This window comes from Dipodomys merriami, unplaced genomic scaffold (assembly GCF_024711535.1).
Source record: "Dipodomys merriami isolate MVZ:Mamm:240054 unplaced genomic scaffold, mDipMer1.0.p SCAF_7, whole genome shotgun sequence".
Lineage (NCBI taxonomy): Eukaryota > Metazoa > Chordata > Mammalia > Rodentia > Heteromyidae > Dipodomys > Dipodomys merriami.
In genome coordinates, this window is record NW_027206290.1 from 68788245 (window position 1) to 68810529 (window position 22285).

General features: G+C 50.7%; 1 protein-coding gene across 1 annotated transcript; it reads left to right on the forward strand.

Moving 5' to 3' along the window:
* Positions 1-6249, forward strand: Tcf15 (transcription factor 15). Its single transcript, XM_070007763.1, has 2 exons — positions 1-571; positions 5698-6249. The coding sequence occupies exons 1-2, from the start codon at positions 62-64 to the stop codon at positions 5770-5772; spliced, it is 585 nt and encodes a 194-aa protein (XP_069863864.1). The 5' UTR covers positions 1-61; the 3' UTR covers positions 5773-6249.
* Positions 6250-22285: the final 16036 nt, after the last annotated feature.

Here is a 22285-nt window from a genome sequence, read left to right on the forward strand (position 1 = left end):
CACCGCGGAGCGCGGTCTACGCAGGGTGGCCCGGCGCCCGGAGGGACGCAGCCCGGTACACATGGCGTTCGCGCTGCTGCGCCCCGTGGGCGCTCACGTGCTGTACCCCGACGTGCGGCTGCTGAGCGAGGACGAGGAGAACCGCAGCGAGAGCGACGCTTCAGACCAGTCGTTCGGCTGTTGCGAAGGCCTGGAGGCGACGCGGCGCGGGCCGGGGCCTGGGGGCGGGCGGCGAGCGGGCGGCGGCGCAGGTCCCGTGGTGGTGGTGCGGCAGCGGCAAGCGGCCAACGCGCGGGAGCGGGACCGCACGCAGAGCGTGAACACGGCCTTCACCGCGCTGCGCACGCTCATCCCCACCGAGCCGGTGGACCGCAAGCTCTCCAAGATCGAGACGCTGCGCCTGGCGTCCAGCTACATCGCGCACCTGGCCAACGTGCTGCTCCTGGGCGACGCGGCCGACGACGGGCAGCCGTGCTTCCGCGCGGCGGGCAGCGCCAAGAGCGCCGTCCCCGCCGACGGCCGCCAGCCGCGCTCCATCTGCACCTTCTGCCTCAGCAACCAGCGCAAGGGGGTGAGTGCGCGGGGCGGCCGATGCGGGTGCGCGCAGGGCGTGGGACGGGGCTTCTAGGGAGCCCTGGAGGGGCAGAGCCCCCTCCCCTTGTGTCAAGGAGGGGACGTGGGGTTAGTGATGGGCGCCTGAGGTAGGGTTTTATTAGAGCTAGTCACTAAGTTCCTCCAAACCGAAGGGGCGCAGGGAGACCCAGAACCTGGGGCCCATTTAATCGAGGGGCGCCCCCTCTAGCTAGAGGTTCCCCGGGATGCCTTTACATCTGGAAAGAAGACAGGAGCAGAGTAATGAAAACCGCCCTTGATGGAGCTCTTGCTTCCTCTGTGCTTGGTGCCTGGCCTCCTCTTGACCTCCAGGAGAGAGTCTAGCAGGTGGTAGGTTAACCCTTCCGTTCATGGCGATGAACTGATCAGCCTTATCTGAGGCTCAGGGAGATGAAGTCGCATGCCTGCGTTTACGGTGGGTAGGCGCTGCGATTGCTGGTATGCCTTGCCGAGCAGTATATCCCCATCTCAAATGAAGTGACCCTCATCTTAAGACCTGACTCACAAGCCGCAGACGGCAAAGAAATAGAGACTCGCCTCCAACTCAGAGCTGAGGCACCCAGCTGATCAGCCGCCGGAGGAAGCCGGGGGTGTCCCTGCCAGCCCCCAGCCCCCAAAGGAACAGTGGGTTGGACAGAGCTGTTCTGAGGTTCTGAGATGGGTCCTAAGTCTGGATTCAGGCCAAGCTGGTCCTGCTGATCTGGTTGGTAGGGCTGGGTGGCCCTCAGCGCTTGCCAGGCCCCAACCGGCATGCTTTGTCCCCAGCCTCTCCTTCCTTCTGGTCTGGGCTTTTCCTAAACTGAGGAAGCCAGTCTATGTGCCATATGGGGAAACTGAGGCTCAGAGAGCTCTGACTGGCTTTCAGTGGCCAGTCAGGCCATGGGACCTGTAGTCAGGACAGTGATCCTAGGGCAGGCTCTGGCTGCCACGTCTGCCCTAGATCACTTGTTTACCTTGTGCCCTGGCCCCAGACCTCCAGACCCCCGGACTGGCTTCTCACCCCTTGGCTGCCTTAGTTTCCCTGGTCAGTCTTCTTAGCCTCTGGTTTAAATCTTCTCCAGGGTCCCTGCAATTCCCAGCTGTGGACGCTCATTGCCCCAGGCTGAGGTGGGAAGTCCAGGACTGGGCCTGCAGGCTGAAGTTGGGGACATGAGGGCAGAGTGGGCCTTCCTGGTATTCCCTGACTACCTTCCATCTCTTCATCCAGTTCAGCAGCCCTAAACTACCCATTAGATGCTTTCTGAAAATTATTACTATTACTTTTATTATTATTTCATGGTGCTAGCGATGGAACCCTGGGTTTTGTACATGCTGAGCAAGAACCCTACTATGGAACTCCAGAAGCTGCCTTGTGTTGGCTTTGAGAATGTACCCTAGAAGCAGGTGTGCGTCCCCCACATCAGTCAGGTGCTCCTAGTGCTGCGTCAGAACCAGGGCTGAGAAAAGAAGACAAGGATGCTGTGGTATGATGAGAAAGAGAGCAGCAGGGCCTGGCAGAGCCCAGAGCCCAGAGGCAGGCAGCTCCCTCTGGGGTCTGGCTAAATTCCTGAAGGATGGGTGGGAACCAAGGTGAAGTGGTAAAGAGGGGTATTTGAGAACCTGGAGCAGGAAGTGGGAAGAAGTTACAGGTGGTAGAGCACAGAGGGGAGGCAGAGATTGGCCGGCAAAAGTGACAGCTGTCCTCCTGAAGGCTGACTGGTGCTGGACAGTCTGCATGAGGTACCCTTTTAGATCCCTCCGCAGGCAAGAAGAACTCTGTGGCTCTTTCCACCTGCAGGCACACGCTGCCACTGGTCAGGGTCCAGTTGAACTCAGGCCTGTCTGTTGGGGAATAAGGGAGCTGCAGGCCTGGGAAGAAGGTGTGTGTCCACTCAGCAGACAGGATGGGGGCAGTTAGCTTCTGTAGGTCTCAGGCCTGTCCCACAGCTCACAGGGCCTCATCTGGGCCTGGCCACTTCCCTGGGATCCATCTGTGGGACCAAGAACCCGGCCAAATTTGGCTACAGAAGCCACGATGCTCAACTCCACAGACTCCTCTGGGAATTGGCCAGGGGAGATCCTGGCCAGCACTGGTCCCTCCAAGGACTCAACTGGAAGGAAACTGGCTTGTCTTGGGAAGCCCTGCTCCCTTCTGAGCTCTGAGACTAAGAAGCTCCAAGGTCCCAGACCCTGTCCATTCACCCTGAGCCTCTACTTCCCTCTCATCCTGGTGTGGCCTTAGGTCTCCATGAAAGCAGTCCCTGAGGCTCCTTCCTGCTTGAGGACAGCTCAGGGCTGGGCCTCTGTCGTACAAGAGCGTGTGGAAGATGGAAAGGACATTCTCATCTCTGCCTTGGATTTTTTCTTTTGTCATCTGGGGGTGGGCATATCAGGATCCTCCTTCCTGTGAGACTGTTTCCATTGGTGCGGCTGGCTCAGGAGCCGAGGTAGTGTGCAGAGCATGGCAGGGACTAATAGGTACTTCTTGTAAACACTTCTTGTCTACTTCATTGTGCTAAGACCTTGATATAAATCTGTGAGCTCATGAAGCTTATAAATAACTGCCTGGCACAGATGGGGAAACTGAGGCTCTGTGAGGCACAGTCACTTGTCTGGGGTCCAGCTAGCAGTCTGTATTCAAGGACTGTAGGCCAGGACTGTACCCCCTGAGCCTGACTCTTAACCACACTGCTTCACCGAGACCCTTACTCTGAGTTCCTAAGGGACACACAGACCAGGGTCTGCCAGGATATCTTCTTTGCTCTCTTGGCAGTTGACATTCAGGTGCTCCCAGGATTCGAGGGATCATTTTGGGTCCATGTCCTAGGTGAAGAGACTGAGGTTCAGGGAAGGGAGCTGTCCCAACATTCTCATGGGACCCAGAGTCCAGACAGTCCCTACTTGAGGTGGAAGGTAATGCTTGCCATCCCTGAGTATTTGAGTGAAAGGAGGGGAGGCCAGTTTTCTACCCCAACCTCAGCACTCCACTCCGCTCTCCTCAGCCTCTCCTGCCAAAGTTTGTCTGAGAAGCCCAGGCCCCAGGCTCTGGGACCATGGCCTCAGCCCTCAAAATAGCCCTGCCTGTTAGTGAACATGCTGTCCCTGGGCCCAGCGAGCCTCCAGGGAGGCTGGGCTCACATCTGGATGGATCTGCCCCAACCTGGGCCAGGGCTAAGGGTGGGGGTGGAGGGCGGGCAGGGACAAAGCTCACATCTGGTCAGCCAGTCCTCTGCTGTGAGCATTTACTGTGTTGTGTTCCTGACATAGGACAGCTTGCTGGACAGTGTGCGTTCTAGCCTGGCTCTTTTACCAGGGGGCCAGGTGCTTCTGGACTAGTCGCTCAACACTGGAGCCCCCATCAGGAGCACTCTGGCAGCTGTGGCCCCTCTGGTGTCCAGTAGGGATGAAAGCTGTGTGGCCACCACCCAATCCAAGCCGTGTTGGTTGGCACCTGCTCCACGCCAGCCTGGGCTAGAGGTGGAGCCTCAGAATGAGGAATGTCTTTTCCCTGAGCCCCTGGCCTGATAGGGAATAAAGGCAAGTCCCGGCCTTTTTCCCTGGGCAATGCATCCCAAAGGCTGGAAGTGCTAGGCAGTTTCAGGAGAAACCATCCCAGGGAGATGAGAGGGGGAAAATATGTTCTCAGTAAAGTGAAGACCCCCCCCCCCCACCGCCCCGACACACACACCAGTGAAGGCTTAGCAAGGCCAGGAATCCATGGTATACTGGTGGCAATGAGGCAGACACAGTGGACTCAGCCAGGCTGTGCCAAGACCATGGAAGGTAGCTGGCCCTTTAGTGTAAAAGATTATTATTATTATTATTATTTTGGTCTGTTGTGGGGCTTGAACTCTGGGCCTGGGTGCTGTTCCTCAGCTCTTCAGCTCAAGGCGAGCACTCTACCACTTTGAGCCACAGTGCCACTTCTGGTTTTCTGGTGGTTAATTGGAGATAAAGAGTCTCACGGACTTTCCTGTCCGGGCTGGCTTTGAACTGTGGTCCTCAGATCTCATCCTCCTGAGTATCTAGGATTATAGGCATGAGTCACCAGGACCGGCAAGATTATTTTTTATAACATATTAAAATTTCAGATACTAGGATACATGCTTAGATGCATAAGACCCCTCCATACACAAAGTATATGATATATGCATACACATGTATGTGATGATTGTTTTAGTTGATCTGCACTGGGGCTTGAATGCAAGGCCTCTTATTGTCACTTGACTTTTTTGTGTGTATGTGCTGGTCCTGGGGCTTGAACTCAGGACCTGAATGCTGTTCTGAGCTTTATTCAAGGCTAAGCTCTACCACTTGAACCACAGCTCTACTCCTGGCCTTTTCTGAGTAGTTTGTTTGGAGATAAGATTCTTAGGGACTTTCCTGCATGGGGTGGCTTCAAATCATGATCCTCAGATCTCAGCCTCTTAACCTCCTGAGGAGCTAGGATTACAGGCGCAAGCTACCAGCACCTGGCCCACTCGACTTTTTTTTTTTTTTTTTGGTTGTGGGGCTTGAACTCTGGGCCTGGGGTGCTGTCCCTCAGCTCTTCAGCTCAAGGCTAGTACTCTACCACTTGAGCCACAGCGCCACTTCTGGTTTTCTGGTGGCTTATTGGAGATAAGAGTCTCACGGACTTTTCCTGCCCGGGCTGGCTTTGAACTGTGATCCTCAGATCTCAGCCACGTGAGTAGCTAGGATTACAGGCGTGAGCCACTGTAGCCCGGTTCCACTTGACATTTTTTTGCTAAAAGCTAGTAACTGTCCTTCTGTAAGGATGGTTTTAAAAGCCACTGATGAGCAGGGAAGGGATAGGAAGGTAAAGAAGTATCTTCCCATCCCAGCTCCCTCCCATCCTGCTTGCTTGCACCAAATCCTGTCTGAGGGACACCCATCAGCCATTTCCCACATGCTCTTCTCTAGAAACTTCCACTTGTGAGCAATCAGCTCCGCCCTTGCTTCTGCTCTAAGCAAGGCCTCTACACGGCACCCCTGCTTGCTTGGAGTTCCTTCTGCTTGTAGTGTGACAGAACGGGGATGGGTTGTCAAGCTGATTGCTAGGCATAAGGGCATTTCCTCCTAACCCCTCTTCCTCTCCTTCTGCAGGGTGGCCGTCGTGAGCTGGGGGGCAGCTGCTTGAAAGTCAGGGGAGTGGCCCCCCTTCGAGGGCCACGGAGATGAGCCTGGGCCCCTACGGCATTTGCTTCAAGCAGGACCCCAGAGAAAGAGGCCAGGAGCTGGACAGGGGAGAAGACCTCAGAAGCCAAGCCATCCCTTCTTTGCCTAGGGACCAGGGACAGTGGCCTGGGACCAGGACCATGTGGGCAGAGTCCCTGGGAGGTCTCCACCCCACCCTGGAGAGCCCTGAGGACCCATTGAAGTCCACCATGGCCAGGCTGAGGCAAGAAAGAACTTCTGGAAAACCAAAAACTGTTGGTGACAGGTGTGTGTGTGTGTGTGCGCGCGCGTGTGTGTATGTGTGTACTTGAGATGTATATGAGAGAGAGAGAATTGGTGGGTTTAAAATAAAAGTATTTTTAAATAAAAAAGTATCTTTCTCCTCCCAGCTAAGGAAGGGAAGGACCGGTGGGCTTGAGGTCGGAGGCAGACCCTTACCTGGGAAGAGAGAAAGGCCGGGCCATGCCCTGGGCTGCTGAGCCCTGGAGCAGAGGCTGGAGCAAGCAGGTGGCTAATGTGGAAGTGGAGAGCACCAGCCTCCCTCACTGCCTGCCATTTATCTGATGTCCTAAACACCATTTGCTGTCTGGTGTGGTGGTAAAGAAATGCTCGTTTTATTTATTTGCAAATAATGATGAGACCCATGGTTCAAAACTCAAAAGCCACGAGATCTCTTGAGGTACAAAGTCCTCTCTCCCTGTCCTCCCAGAGGCTGCCTCCGTCACCGGATGTTATGATGGGCACACTTAATGAACCACCTTGCCTCTTCCTTCCTCGTGCCTTTAAGGGAGCTTGCTGTCATCCCGGGAGGTGGGTCTCCTATTAGCTGATCATCATTGCACTTCACAAGGCGCCTGTACACTCATCGTCCCTGTTCCTGTCCTGTCCATGCTGCCACCGCCAGGGCCACACCCCCAGTGCTGAGGGCAGGTGTTGTCACCCCTGTTTTAGCTGGGATGATTTGGGGGACTAATGACAACAAGCACCTGGCAAGTGACAACCCTGTACTCCCTCCTCCCCCACATCCTGAAGTCTGCCTCTTTTCTTTTTCTTTGCCAGTATTGGGCCTTAAACTCAGGGCTTAGGTGCTATGCCACTTGAGCCACAGTTCCACTTTGGCTTTTTGGTGGTTAATTGGAGATAAGAGTCTCATGGACTTTCCTGTCCTGGGCTGGCTTGGATCCTCAGATCTCAGCCTCCTGAGTAGCTAGGGTTACAGATATGAGTCACCATTGCCCAGGGGTTTGTCTACTTTTAAAGCCCGAAGCAGTCCTTCCTTTGCCCCAGTGGAGTGCCAGCCCTGGGCGCTCTGGAAGGCAGGGGTAAGTTTCTGCGGCACTTGATCCAGCTGAGCCGAGGACAGCAAGAGCTAGTCAGGAGCGCATGGCTCCCAGGGTTGGCCAGGGTCCCTGTGAGGCCTAGCTAAGAGGCATTCAGGAGGCCACACAGCTACCACTACCTCTGCCAGGTCTATTCATACCCTCTGCTTCCACTGAACAAGCACTGCATGTTACTGCCTGCAGTCTTCTCACACGTAGAACAGACCCTGCTCCAGGTACCGGCGGCCTCTGGCAAGGCCACAGGAAAAGGCCTGTGACCTTGTCAATGGCAGGAAATCTGGAGGTGGGGGCAGAGAAGATGCTTGGGTGCTCTGGGCTGGAAGCCCACTTCTGCAACAGATTTGCTGGGTGACCCCCCGAGATATTGCTTGACCCCTCTGGGCCTCCTTGGCTCAAGCTCTCACCAGCAAGAACAGAAAGTGTTTGTTTTGCTTTGTTAAGTAGTTTTTAATAGGCCATTTTGCATACTGGGTAAACAGTTCAAGATGCATGCAGTAGTATACAGTGAGTATCAAAGAACTCTACCCCCCTATTTCCCCCTCCCCCAGCTCCTCTCCAGAGCAATGCCATTAGCCACTTCCGGTAGCCCCTCCAGAAATACCCAACTGGTTACTATTTCTGGGGAAAAAAAAAAATATATATATATATATATATACACTTGTATTTTCTGCTTATGTCTTCATTGTAAAAAGTTCAAATACTCCATGCTTTAAAAAGAAATAATAACCCATCCTAAACAGCCTCCAGTGCACACCTGCCTGCAGTGCATTCATTAAACATGTGCTTCAGCAGCCACTCAGCCAAGCCTTTTTTTTATGGAAGTAGAGTGCACATGCAGGAACCTGCGTGTGCCAGCAGAACACAGCTCTGGGAATTTGCACCCCAGCACGCCAGCTAAGGACAACCGAAAAATGCTTCCCAGAGCTGGGTGCTAGGGGCTCACACCTGTAATCCTAGCTAATCAGGAAGCTGAGATCTGAGGATCATGGCTTGAAGCCAGCCGGAGCAGGAAAGTCCTGGAGACTCTTATCTCCAATAAGCTACTCAGAAAAATTCAGAAGTGGTGCTGTGGCGTAAGTGGTAGAGTGCTAGCCTTGAGCACAAGAGGCTCAGGGACAGCACCTAGGCCCTGAGTCCAACCCCAGGACCAGAAAAAAAGAAAAGAAAAGAGAAGGAAGGAAGGAAGGAAATGGAACATGGGATGGACACTTCTGCTCACACTGGCTCCTTACAAGTGGATGGCACATTCACTGAATTCACAGTTCAAAAGACACAACAGAGAATAAACTGAGCTGGTTCTCAGAGGGTAAATTCTGTTAACCTAGGATTCAGGGGTTCCCACAGAGGGGAACTAAGTACAAATAAGTGTATATGTATGTGTATTACATGTGTGTGTATATGGCCACACATATGCCTCAGAGATGATAGCTGTGTGTGTGTGTGTGTGTGTGTGTGTCCATCATAGGGCTTGAACTCAGGGCCTGTGCTCTGTCCCTGAACTCTTTTTTGGGGGGGGCCTTGAACTCTGGGCCTGGGCACTGTCTTTCAGCATTTCTGGTCAAGGCAAGTGCTGTACCACTTGAGCCATAGCACTACTTCCAGTTTTCTGGTGGTTTATTGGAGATAAGAGTCTCACAGACTCTTATCCTCAGGTCTCAGCCCCTTGAGTAGCTAGGATTAAGGCATGAACCACTTTTGTTCAGTTGAGCTGATAGTCTTTTATACCCTCTACTCAATTTTTTTTCCCCTTAATACTTCCTGGAGAGCTGTTTGGTTTTTTTTTTTAAATAATTGGGTGAGCTGTTTCACACTTTTTCACAGCTGCGTAGTGCACCATTTCCACAACTATTGCAATTCACTGTCTTCCTGGGTAATGGATGGTTAATGGCTGTGAATCTTTGTGAGCTGCAAGACCATCTCAATGCACATGACTTGGAAGAAACAGCTGAGGATTCAGACCTTGGTGTGTGTGGAGGATGGAGGGCATTTTCCTGTCACTGCCCCTTTCCTAACACATGTACTTTCTACCTCCAGAACAGGTTGGCTCAGACAGCCTTTTCCAGGCCAAGGTGGGGTCAGAAGAATAAAGTTGCTCAGCAAGGAGAACCCAGGGCTAAGCAGGGTGCGGTGGCCAACCGCAGCCTGGGCAGCTTGAACCCTGCTGGTCTTAACTCCTCACAAACCATCCTAAAGCAAATGATCTAAGTGATCTGAGTTCTCTCTGTTTAACAGCTGGGAAAGAGAAGACAGAAGTGTTGGGACCTGGGTGCCCCCCTCCCCAGCCCCACAAGTCTCTGGTCCTGCTGAGCTACCAGGGATACAAGCCTCTAACTCCACAACCCATAGCCATGGGAAGCTGAAGCCCAGAGAAAGAAAGAAAGGGGGTGGGGCTGGGGAGGTGGCTCAGTGGTAGAGCGCTTGCCTTGCATGCCTGAGGCCCTGGGTTCGATTCCTCAGCACCACAAAAGAAAAAAGCCGGAAGTGGTGCTGTGGCTCAAGTGGTAGAGGGCTAACCTTGAGCTGAAGAGCTGAGGGACAGTGCCCAGGCCCAGAGTTCAGGCCCCACGACCGGACCCAAAAAGAGAGAGAGAGAGTGTAATGGGCCATTGGATGCATAGTATTTGAAGCTAAGCAACGCATACAACTCAGCATACCACCCCCACATTGGTATTCCTTTCTGGCAACCCAAACTACTTCCACTTCTATGAGATGCCCATTAGAGTAAATTAGAGCCAGGTGGGGCACTGAGGGCTCACAACTGTAATCCTAGCTACCCAGGAGGCTGAGACCTGAGGATCACCATTCAAAGCCAGCCCTGGCAAGAAAATCCATGAGACTCTTTATCTCCAATAAACCACTAGAAAACCAGGAGTGGCACTGTGTCTCTAAGTGGTAGAGTGCTAGCCTTGAGAAAAAGAGCTCAAAGACATCACCCAGGCCCTGTGTTCAAACCCACGACTGACAAAAGACCATAAGAATTCTGAAATCAGCATATTTAACAAGTTAACTCTTTTTTTTTTTGTCGGTCGTGGGGCTTGAACTTGGCCTGGGCGCAGTCCCTCAGCTCTTCAGCTCAAAGCGAGCGCTCTACCACTTGAGCTACAGCGCCACTTCCGGTTTTCTGGTGGTTTTATTGGAAATAGGAGTCTCACCGTCTCTCCTGCCGGGGCTGGCTTTGAACCGCGATCCTCAGATCTCAGCCTCCTGAGTAGCTAGGATTACAGGCGTGAGCCACCAGCGCCCGGCAACAAGTTAACTCTTAACCCTCACACAATCCCAAGCACAGTGCACTATCATAGAGCCATTATATCATTATAATATTTACAAAACCATCAGTTCATGGAGCCCACGTCTACAGACACACATCTTCAATTTACCCCACCTGGTCCTGTGTTATGGCATCTTCTACTTCATGTGCTTGTGACCTGAGGCATCTAGACCTGGACAAATGAGCGCAGGTCATGACCTTGGATGCCGGCTGGACGCTGGAGGCCAGGCAACACAAAGGGTTTTATTAGGACAGTGGGCTAAATCAAAATGGGAGCAACAGATTCAATACTGTATCTGAGGCAAATCTGACTTGTTTCACAGCTGTGGCTATCTAGCCTTCTGCTTGAGAGAAGTATTCCAGGACCCCCCCCCCCCACACACACACGTGTGTATGTGTGTGTATAATTTTTTTTTTTGGTTGGTTGGTTGTGGGGCTGCCTGGATGCTATTCCTGAGATCTTTTGCTCAAGGCTAGCACTCTACCACTCTGAGCTACAGCCCCACTTCCAGTTATTGAGTTTTTCATTGGAGACAAGAGTCTCATGGGGACTTTTTACCCAGGCTGGCTTTGAATCGAAGTCCTCAGATCTCAGCCTCCCTAATAGCTAAGATTACAGGCATGAGCCACTGCTGCCCAGTTATTTACATATATTTATATATTTATGTACATATAAATTATATATTGTCTTTAGATATCTATATATAAAATATATAATACAAAAATTCTATATAAATTATAAAATTATCTATGTGATTTTTTTTTTTGTCGGTTGTGGGGCTTGAACTCTGGGCTTGGTTACTGTCCCTCAGCTCTTTGGCTCAAGGCTAGTGCTCTACCACTTGAGCCACAACACCACTTCCTATCTATGTGATTTGTATTTTATATATTAGTTATAATTAAACATAAATATACTTATTTCGTGTAGGCGTCACACTCTGAAATGATGAGAACAATCATGGTGTGAGAGGAGGACAGCACCGTGGTATACTGAGATTTTGGTGAGGCCGGGCATGAAGAGTACGCAGGCATTCTCTGCCTTGCTTCCGTCCCTTCCTTGTGTGTTTGTAAATGATTGCAAAACAAAAAGTCAAAAAGCAGCCAGGCTCTTGGCCGAGGTGACGTGGGGCTGTCCACGGTCCCCTGGCCCATCTGAGCCACCCCTACTCCCACTAGGCCCATGGAGGACAGAAGCATGGACACATACAGTGGACCCAGGTGCTTCTGCCCATGACTCCCAGGCCCTTGTGTGCCTCAGGAGGCAGAGGTGACCCCAGCCCCTGGGCCTCCTGCCACCATGATTTATGTCCCTTGGAGCCACAGCAGCTGTGAGCTCGGGTCCCACTGGGCGGCCGGCTTGAAGGGGGCTGGGAGGGAGGAAGGGAGGCGCTGCTTCACAGCGTGTCTAATTCAGACCAGATTTGTGGACCCCCACGGGCCTGGAGGCAGGCTCCCAGGGGGGCAGGGTCAGAGGGCGGATAAGCAGGGCCTGGAAACCAGGGAGCCACTGAGGGCAGGCAGGCTGGAAGGCAGGAGACCAAGCCTGGTCTAGGCTGGCCACTGCTCCTGGGTGACCCCCGATGGATGTCTAGCCCTCTCTGAGCCAGTGCAGGGAACAGGAAGGGCTTTGTCAGGGGGGAAAGAAATTTTTTTCTCTGAAGCCCCTAGGCTTAGAAAAATGCTTCACTTTTTGCAAGGCAAGCGCTCTACCACTGAGCCACCTTCCCAGCCCAATGCTTGACTTTTTGGAAGGCCTACTATTTGTTTTGTTTTTGTCCAGTTGTGGGGCCTGAACTCTGGGCCTGGGCGCTGTCCCTCAGCTCTTCAGCTCAAGGCTAGCACTCTACCACTTGAGCCACAGCGCAACTTCTGGCTTTTTCTGCTTATAGGGTGCTGAGGAATCAAACTCAGGGCCTCATGCATGTGAGACAAGCACTCTACCAGAGCCACCTTCCCAGCCCCAAGGCCTACTATTTGTGTTTGGCTTCAATTGAAATGCATATATACATATCATATACATGCATAGTATACATATCATTATTGTTTCATTTAATAAATGATGAGATCAAGGGGCAAAGATACTAAAGAACTTGTCTGAACCTGGCACCAGTGGCTAGCGACTTAGGAGAATGAGATCCTCGGATAGTGGTTCAAAGCCAGCCTGGCTAAAAAGTCCATGAGATTCATTTCTCCAGTTAGCCAGCAAAAAGCTGTAAGTATAGTTGGGCACCGGTGGCTGTAATCCTAGCTACTTAGGAGGCTGAGATCTGAGGATCACGGTTCAAAGCCAGTCTGGGCAGAAAAGTCCGTGAGACTCTTATCTCCAATAAACCACCAGAAAACCAGAAGTGGTGCTGTGGCTCAAGTGGTAGAGTGCTAGCCTTGAGCTGAAGAGCTGAGGGACAGTGAGCAGGCCCAGAGTTCAAGCCCTACAACCAATAAAATAAATAAAATAAAAAGCTAGAAGTGGAGTTATGGCTGAAGTGGTAGAACTCCAGCCTTCAGCAAAAAAAGCCAAACAAGGGTGTGAGGCCGAGTTGAAGTCCCAGTACTAGCACACAATTGATTAATTAAAATTATAAAAGCTTGCTGAGCCAATCGGAACCAGTAGTGATGGTGGTCCAGCCGCACAGGATCTCAGCTCCCTCCCACTTCTCTGCAGGCATGCGTCCAGTCCTGATGGTGGCTGACTTGCTGTCCCAGGTGCTTCTCAAGGTGACCTGCACAAATGGCTTTACCTTATCTGGCCACAGCACATAGGCAAGAACGCCAACCCCATTTCACAGACTAGAAAAGCAAGCCTATCTGACAATAAAAGAAGTGATGTTCTAACCCATAGATCTGACTGGAGATCTCAGGGCTGAGTCACAAAGGAGGAGAAAAAAATTCAGCCAGAATAGGACACAACTTGGTGGTAGTTGTTGTTTTGTGCCTGAACTGGTTCTTGAACTCAGGGTCTGGGTGCTGTCCCTGAGCTTTTGTGCCCAAGGTTCGGACTCTACCACTTGAGCCACAGCTCCACTATTGGCTTTTTCTTAGCTAATTGGAGGTGAGTCTCATGGGCTTTCCTGCTTGGGCTGTCTTTGAACTACAATCCTCATATTTCAGTTTCCTGAGTAGCTAGGATTACAGGCATGAGACCAACTTGGCCTGTGAGTCAATCAACAAACCTGCCCAGACCAACTCTATGGACCACACCATGCTCTAGGATGATGAGAAAACAGGACAGTTATGATGTCTAGCCTTATGGTGCTCACAGCCTATAGAAAGTGCAGGTGCTGAGCAAACAATAATAATGCAGGGCTGGGGATTTGGCTCATGGTAGAACACTTGCCTTAGCATGTACAAGGCCTTGAGTTCAATTCCCAGCACACACACACCCTCCTCCCAAAAATGTGTGGGCTGTTCTAAGGAACGTGGGCGGGAATGAGTATCTGAGAGAGCAAAGGCATCATTTAGGTGGGTGTCACCAAGGTAAGAGGCAGCCTTGTCCAGGGTGGATAATTTCTGCAAGGTGCCTAGGACACTGCTGTAGTAGCATGGATGCCAGGCCAACCACAGGTCCCTGGGTGGTCTCCCCTGAACAGAACTCAAGAAACCCTGACCTGGGGCTGGGAAGGTGGCTCAGTGGTAGAACGCTTGCCTTGCATGCATGCCTGAGGCCCTGGGTTCCATTCCTTAGCACCACATACGCAAAAAGAAAAAAGCTGGAAGTGGCGCTGTGGCTCAAGTAGTAGAGCGCTAGCCTTGAACTGGAGAGCTGAGGGACAGCGCCCAGGCCCAGAGTTCAGACCCCCCCAAAAAAAGAAACCCTGACTTGTGTCATTTAGCACCCAGAGCATCCCTGAGACACAGCCAAAGTCCTGAAGAACAGAGGAGGAGACTATTGGCTAGTTCTTCCCTGACCCCATCTCTGAGCCAGGCACCATCCAGCTGTGTGGTTCCTCTACCCCTGCCCATCACAGCCAGGCAGAAGCTGTGACCTTCCCGTGGTCTTCAAGGTCACACAGACACCAATTGATAGAACTGAGATGTGGACCCTGCACACTCAGTCCAGGGCCCAAATTCAGCCTTGGGACTCTGCTGCCTCCAGCTAAACACAGAGGCGGAGGCAGGAGGCAAGTATCCCAGGAGGCAGTGCTGAGCCAGGGGGCCCCGCCCCCCCCTCCAGTGCACTGCCACTCACTGCAGGCAGCACCTAGTAGGTTAGGTGCCTAGTAGACGCCAAGAGGCATGCACAGCCCTCTCCACCTGGACAGCTTCACTGCCAGCCCACTCAATCCATTTTACAGGTGGTGGCCAAAGGGTACAGTGACAGGTCTGAGGTCTCAGAGTAAGACCCTCCATGACAGTGCTGTGTCCATCCTATTCACAGAGAAGATGCAATAAAGGACTGAAGAGGACAGCAGGGGGCCTAGGGCTTGAGAAGCTGCTATGTGTGGGAACATCTCTCATCTCCCCCCTTCCCCCTCCCCCTTCCTCCCCCTCCCTCGCCTTGCCCCAGAGAACGCTCCGCTCCCCTCCCCTCCTCCTTCTTCCTCTCCCCCTCCCAGCCCCTTTGCCCAGCAGGACAGGGAAAGAATGGGGGTGGAGGAGGGCTTGTGATCTGGGAGCACACTCTGGCTCTGGCCCACTAAGGAGCCCCCAACCCCCACCTCCCCTTTCCTCCTCCCCTCCCCTCTCTCTAGACCCAGCCCTGTCTCCTCCCCTGGTCCAGGCCCACAGAAAGCCCTGGAAAGGCAGCTTTCTTTGAGACAGGAAGGTGTCCTTAAGTCTCAGGAAGGAAAAACAGTCAAGCTGAACCCAAGAGTGTCTCCAAGGAGAGGGGGCTGGCCTGGGGCCAGGGCTGACATCACCTGGGAACCGCAGGCTGCAGCTGCAGCACGCCTCCTGGGGGGACCAGCTTTGGCTATTTAAAAAAATAATAATACTAAAAAAACTTTTCCAGTCTGGTGTTTTTAAATATGCTTTATATAGTGGGCCCTGGAGCGTGGGTGTCTGGGTGTCCCCTCCCCTTCTTTCTCAAGGCTGAGATTTCTCACACCATGCTATCTTCAGCCAGTTGCAGCTAATTCCAGGGGATTCTGGTGGGATGTCCTTCCAGACCTCCACCTCCTCCTGTTAGCTCTTATCTAGCTATATACACTGACCATCCACTTTGTAAAGTCATCAATGGAGCTGCATACCTGTAATCCCAGCCCTGGGGAGGCTGAGACAGGAGGATCCCAAGTCTGAGGCCAGCCTGGGATACATGGTAACATCCTGTCTCAAAACAAAAAGTATTGCCTGGCACTGGTGGCTCATGCCTATAATCCTAGCTACTCAGTAGGCTGAGAACTGAGGATTGTGGCTCAAAGCCAGCCCGGGAAAGAACATCTAGGAGACTTATCCAGTTAACACCAGAAAATTGGAAATGGCACTGTGACTCAAGTGGTAGAGCACTAGCCTTGAGCTGAAGAGCTGAGGGACAGCGCCCATGCCCAGAGTTCAAGCCCCATGACTGACAAGGAAAAAAAAAAAGTATTGATTATATTCATCCATGCTACAGATTCAAAAATATATTGAAGGATTTCAGGACCAAAGTAAAGGTTACCCCTGACCCTCAGTCACCTGGTCTCTGTCCCCTAAGAAACTTTGCTTTATTTTAATCAACAAAAATCTTCCAGAGGGAAGGGGAAACAAAGAGGAGGCAACAATGCTTGATAAGAAATGTACTTGTTATCTTGCCCATGTAATTGTAACATTTCTGTATGGTATTCTCACAAAAAAAAAAAAAAAAATCTTCCAGAGTGCTTAATGGGCACCCAGCCCTTTTCTAAGTTCATCTCACATGAGCTTGTTTAACCTAACTAGAGCTAATCTTCCCTCTCCATTTGTAAAAACATAAATGGAAACATACTATACACTCTAATTGCACTTTGCATCATTTACTTAAAATATGTTTGGAAATTCTTTTTTTATCCTGGTATGGGGTTTAAGCACAGGATGTCATGATCGGTCAACTTGCTTGCTCACAACTGTTACTCTACCTCTTGACATTTGAGCCATGTCTCCAACCTGGCTTTTTGCTGTTTCATTAGAGATGGAGTCTAGCAGACTTTCCTGCCTAGGCTGGATCTGAGCTGCAAACCTCTAAGTCTCAGCCCTCTGAATAGCTAGGATTACAGGCATGAGCCACTGGCTCTTGGTTGAATGATTCCATATTTAAGCATATGGTATTCTCTGTTCATCTCTGTTCGTCATCAGCTGCTGTATAGTACTCCCTTCTAGAAAAGTAGGTATCATCATACAATTTTTAGTGCCCCTTGACTTTTGGCTAGCAATTAAGGATATTTTCAGTTCTCTTACAAATCATAATCGATAGTCAAGGTGATCTTTCTAAATTAGTGGGTGAATCCCATCAAATACTCAAAAACCCTCTGCATTTCCCCCTTCATGCAGAAAGACATATGAAATTTAGAGGTTATCAAGAACCCATCTAAGATTCAGATAAAAGCAATGGACTTGGGCTGGGAAGGTGGCTCAGTGGTAGAGTGCTTGCTTTGCATACACGAGGCCCTAGGTTCAATTCCTCAGCACCACATAAGCAGAAAAAGCTGGAAGTGGCACTGTGGCTCAAGTGGTAGAATGCTAGCCTTGAGCTGAAGGGCTGAAGGACAGCGCCCAGGCACAGAGTTCAGGCCCCAGGACAAACCAAAAAAAAAAAAAGCAAAGGACTTGAGCTGCGTATAATGGTGCATGCTTATAATCCTAACACTTGGGATTGACACAAGACGAGAATGAGATCAACACCAATCAGAATTACAAAGTGAGGTCCTGTCCCAAAAGAAAAAAAAAAAGGCAATGAATTTGTGGAGCTCAAGGGAGCACCCACAGTCTCAGCTACTTGGCAGGTTGATCACTTGAGCCCAGAAGTTTGCAGCCAGCCTAAGCAACACAGCAAGAGCCCATCTCTTGCAAAAACAAAACTTTAGAGGCTAGAGGTATAGCCAAGTGATAAAGCACACTCTTAGCCTGTGTGAGCTCAAGAATGTGCTTTCCAGCATGCACGCAGGTGTGTGCACACACACACATACACACACAATGCATTCTTACAAAAAAAAAAAAAAGAGATAGTAGAGGTTTGTGGAATTCTAAGAGTCCTGGAAACCTCACCCATGGGTACAATAACACCAAGAGGCCTCCCCAGTCTCTCTTCCTGCTTCCCCTACATGCACACTGCATTTGTAGAGTGTTTTGGTGGCAAAGACAGCTGCTTTTGCTCTAGAAGTCCCAAGAAAAGTGTTCTAGGAGGCCCTCATTAGCCTGCCTTGGGCCACGTGCCCAGCCTTAGCCTGATCACTGGCAACTGTGTTAAAATGCTTGGATCAGTCAGAGCTGGTAATGTATCCACCTCTGAATTGGCTGTGGATTTGCCTGGAGTGAACTAGAAGAACCAAGAAGGGCATGATGGCAGAAGTATGAATCCCAGTCCTCTAGAAGCTGAGGCAGGAGGATCATGAGTTCAGAGCTAGTGGGCTACGTGAGACCCTGCATTTAAAAATGAATAAATGAATCAATCAATTGATAAAAATAGAAGTCAGTGGCTTATAGCTGTAATCCTAGCTACTCAGGAGACTGAGATTTGGAGGATAGGGGTTTGAAGACAGACCAGGTAGAAAAGGCCATGAAAGGGGCTGGGAAGGTGGTTCGGTGGTAGAGTGCTTGTCTTGCATGCATGAGGCCCTGGGTTCGATTTCTCAGCACCACATAAGCAAAAAGAAAAAAGCCGGAAGTGGCGCTGTGGCTCAAGTGGTAGAACGCTATCCTTGAGTTGAAGAGCTGAGGGACAGCGCCCAGGCCCAGAGTTCAGGCCCCACAACCAGACCCCCCCCCCAAAAAAAAGGCCATAAAACTACATCTGCAGTTAACCAGCAAAATACCAGATTAGAGGCATGGCTCAGATAGTAAAGCACCAGTCACAAGTGTGCAAATCCAATGAGCATGAGACCCTGAGTTCAGCCCCAGTACCAATAGCATAGAGAAATGCAAAAGGTAGCTGGAATTGTCTTAGTGCAAAACCCCAGTACTGCCAAATACACACACACACACACACACACACACACACACACACACACACACACACACACGGGGGGAGGGGGGACATGGGGGGGTGGGGAGGGAGGGAGAGAGAGAGAGAGAGGAGTAATCTCACAAAAAATGACCACTCAGGGCTGGGAAGTTGGCTCAGTGGTAGAGCGCTTGCCTTGCATGCTCAAGGCTGTGGGTTCGATTCCTCAGCATCACATAAGCAAAAAGAAAAAAGCCAGAAGTGGCGCTGTGGCTCAAGTGGTAGAGCACTAGCCTTGAGCTGAAGAGCTAAGGGACAGTGCCCAGGCCCAGAGTTCAGGCCCCACGACCGGACCCCCCCCCCAAAAAAAAGACCACTCAGCCAGCAAAGCCCTGGACGTCACTGGAAATACCCCTGCTGCAACACTCACTACCAAGAACTTGAATTATATTAGTATTTTTGTCTCTTCCCCTGTATCTGGGAATTTCCTAGGGACACAGTCCAGCATCCACATGCTCAAGTCTAGCACATGGTTAGCACTTGTTAAATACCATCTATTCATTCTTCTCTCCTTCAGGTCCCCAGCTCCCTTTGAAACTCAGTCCATGACTTGGCCCACTGAGAGGATCTAGTCCAGCAGATGAGTGTGGTGGGATAGCCAGGGGAGAAGTACATCCATTCTCTGACCACTGCACTGTGTTTCAGCAGAAGCCTGGTCATGCACATAGGATTAAGAGGTCTAGTTCTCCATCCACATCTTCACTGTGGCCTGAGGACATCCCTTCCTCTCTCTGAGCCGCTCTGGTCCCTGGCTCACATGGGGGGGGGAGGGGAAGCACTGGCTTGGGTAGTACTCCTTCCCTTTAAGTTCATCCTGTGTTCATTAACATTTGCTCCACGTCTGGGTACCACCTGTGCTGCCAGTTACATAACTTTTTTTTTTCTTTAAGCGGATCTTCTTTTTTTAAAAAAAAAAACATAAATATATTTTTTCAACAGGAAACTTTTGATCCCTCCATAAAAGGAAAACTAGTATCTTGTACCATAAATAGAAGGTAACCATAAAAATAAGTACAATGAAAACAAAACAATGTCATTAAATTCTAGCCAGATCCTGTTGCCAGCCCAAGGCTCTGGAGGCCCAAGTCACTGTTAAAAAGGAAGTAAGTGTTACCAGAGGTGTTAAAAACACAGAGACTTTCTCCTTAATACCAAGCTAAGGAAGACTGCAAGGGGAGGAAGGCTCTCCCTCTGGGCTTTGACGCTCTTTAATGGGTGTAGCAGCAGTTCAGGTCTGCCCTGTAGTGGCCAGCCTTCCAGCAGAAGTGGAGGGGCTGACCCCCCCCTTCCACATATGCCAGGTGGGGAGGTCAGAGGCCAGTCAGATGCATAACCGTCTGCCCCATCAGAATTCTGGCTGCTGTAGTTTGGGTCTTGAATGTCCCCCTAAGACCCATGTGCTGAAGGTGTAGTAGTCTGTGGCACTATTAGGAGGTGGTGAAAGTGCAGGAGGTAGAGCCTAGTGAAAGGAAGTCAGGGTATTGGAGAAGCATGCCGTTGCAGGGGTTATTGGGACCCTGGTCCCTTCCTGTCTGTCTTTCCTTCCTGGCTGCCATGAGGTAAAGATCTTGGCTCCACTGTGCACTTCACACCAAGGTGCACTGCCACCACAGGCTGAAAGCAATGCAGCCAACTGACCACGGACGGAAACCTCTGAAAGCAAGAGCCCAAATAAACCTTTCCCTCCTTTTAAACCTGTTGCCTCTGGTGTTCGCTACAGTGACAGGGAATTGACTATCCCCAGGTCATATAGAAAACCACCAAGGATGAGCTATGCAGGTCCTCTGCTCTTGCACTCATCAGTCTCTGCATGCTCAAACCTAACTCCCCATACCTGATATGGGGAAATTAACTGAGAACAGGATGAAAAGATGGGGAAAATCTGAGCTCCTAATGGTGTTGTTCAATGAATGAATGCGGAGGGACCTTCCATCTGGGTTTCTTGTTATATAATAATGAAGTCTCTAGTCCAGGTGCCATGAGTCAAGTCTATTATCCTAGCTACTTGGCAAGCTGAGATCCAGGGATCCCAGTTCAAGACTAGTCCAGGCATAAAAGTTCTTGAAATTTTTGGTCTCAACCACTGCCTGAGCACTATGGTACATACCCATCATCCCAAGTTACAGTACAATGTCACAGGCCTGTTGTCCCAGCAACAAAGAGAAGCTGCCCCAGGCAGGAAGGGAGAACCTATCTTTAAAATAATTAATGCAGGGGCTGGGAAGGTAGCTCAGTGGTAGAGCGCTTACCTTGCATGCATGAGGCCCTGGGTTCGATTCCTCAGCACCACATAAGCAGAAAAAGCTGGAAGTGGCACTGTGGCTCAAGTGGTAGAGCACTAACTAGCCTTGAGCTGAAGAACTGAGGGACAGCGCCCAGGCCAGAGTTCATGCACCATGACTGGCAAAAAGAAAATAATAATAATGCAAAAAAGGGGCCGGAGGGTTGGGTCAAGTGGTAGTGTACCTATTTAGCAAATGTGAGGTTCTGAGTTCAAATCTGTATACTGCCAAATAAATTCCTCTCATTTAAGACAGTCTCATTTGCCTGACGCCGGTGGCTTACGCCTGTTATCCTAGCTACTCAGGAGGCTGAGATCTGAGAATTGCAGTTCAAAGCCAGCCCGGGCAGGAAAGACCATGAGACTCCTATCTCTAATAAACCACTAGAAAACCGGAAGTGGTGTTGTAGCTCAAGTGGTAGAGCGCTCACCTTGAGCTAAATTGCTGAGGGACAGCGCCCAGGCCCAGAGTTCAAGCCCCATGACCGACAAAAAAAAAAAAAAAAAAAAAAAGACAGTCTCATTCTTCTAAAGATTAGGGGTGGAGAAGTCAAGTATAAACTCATGATTGGTTTATATAGAAACAAATGGTTAAAATTCTAGGAATATCTATAGATGTGTTGCAATAGTCAATATGTGCCAACTTGACTGCACCATGGTATGCCCAGATATTTAAACAGCCATTATTTTGGGGTGTAAGTTTTGGGGCATGTTTCTGAGTGAGATTAACATTTGAAGGAAGCCAATAAGCAAAAGCATCCGGAAGAGAGCTGGAGTCCAGATCTCCAACCTTAAAAAAAAAAAAAAAAAAAAAAAAAGCCAGGCACTGGTGGCTCACACCTGTAATCCTAGCTACTCAGCAGGCTGAGATCAAAGGTTCAAAGCCAGCCCGGGCAGGAAAGTCTGTGAGTTCCTTTACTCCAATAAACCACTTGAAAACCGGAAGTGGTGCTGTGGCTCAAGCGGTAGAGCTCTCACCTTGAGCTGAAGAGCTGAGGGACAGCCCCAAGCCCAGAGTTCAAGCCCCAAGACCGACCAAAAAAAAAAAAAAAAAAGGAAGGCATTTACCACCTTAGTAAAGATGGAAGCAGGAAACAATGGCCCATGTTCCAAATCTGACCCTCTAAATGGTTTTTTTTGGGGGGGGGCCTTGAAGGCTAGCATTCTACCACTTGAGCCACAGCACCACCTCTGGCTTTTTTTTTTTTTCCCCTGCTTATCTGGTGCTGAGGAACCAAACCCAGGGCCTCATGCATGCAAGGCAAGCGCTCTACCACTGAGCTACCTTCCCAGCCCCCACTAAATGTTTTTTTTTTTTTTTTTGTCGGTCATGGGGCTTGAACTCTGGGCCTGGGTGCTGTCCCTCAGCTCTTCAGCTCAAGGCGAGCGCTCTACCACTTGAGCTACAGCGCCACTTCCAGTTTTCTGGTGGTTTTATTGGAGATAGGAGTCTCACGGTCTTTCTTGCCCGGGCTGGCTTTGAACCGCGATCCTCAGATCTCAGCCTCCTGAGTAGC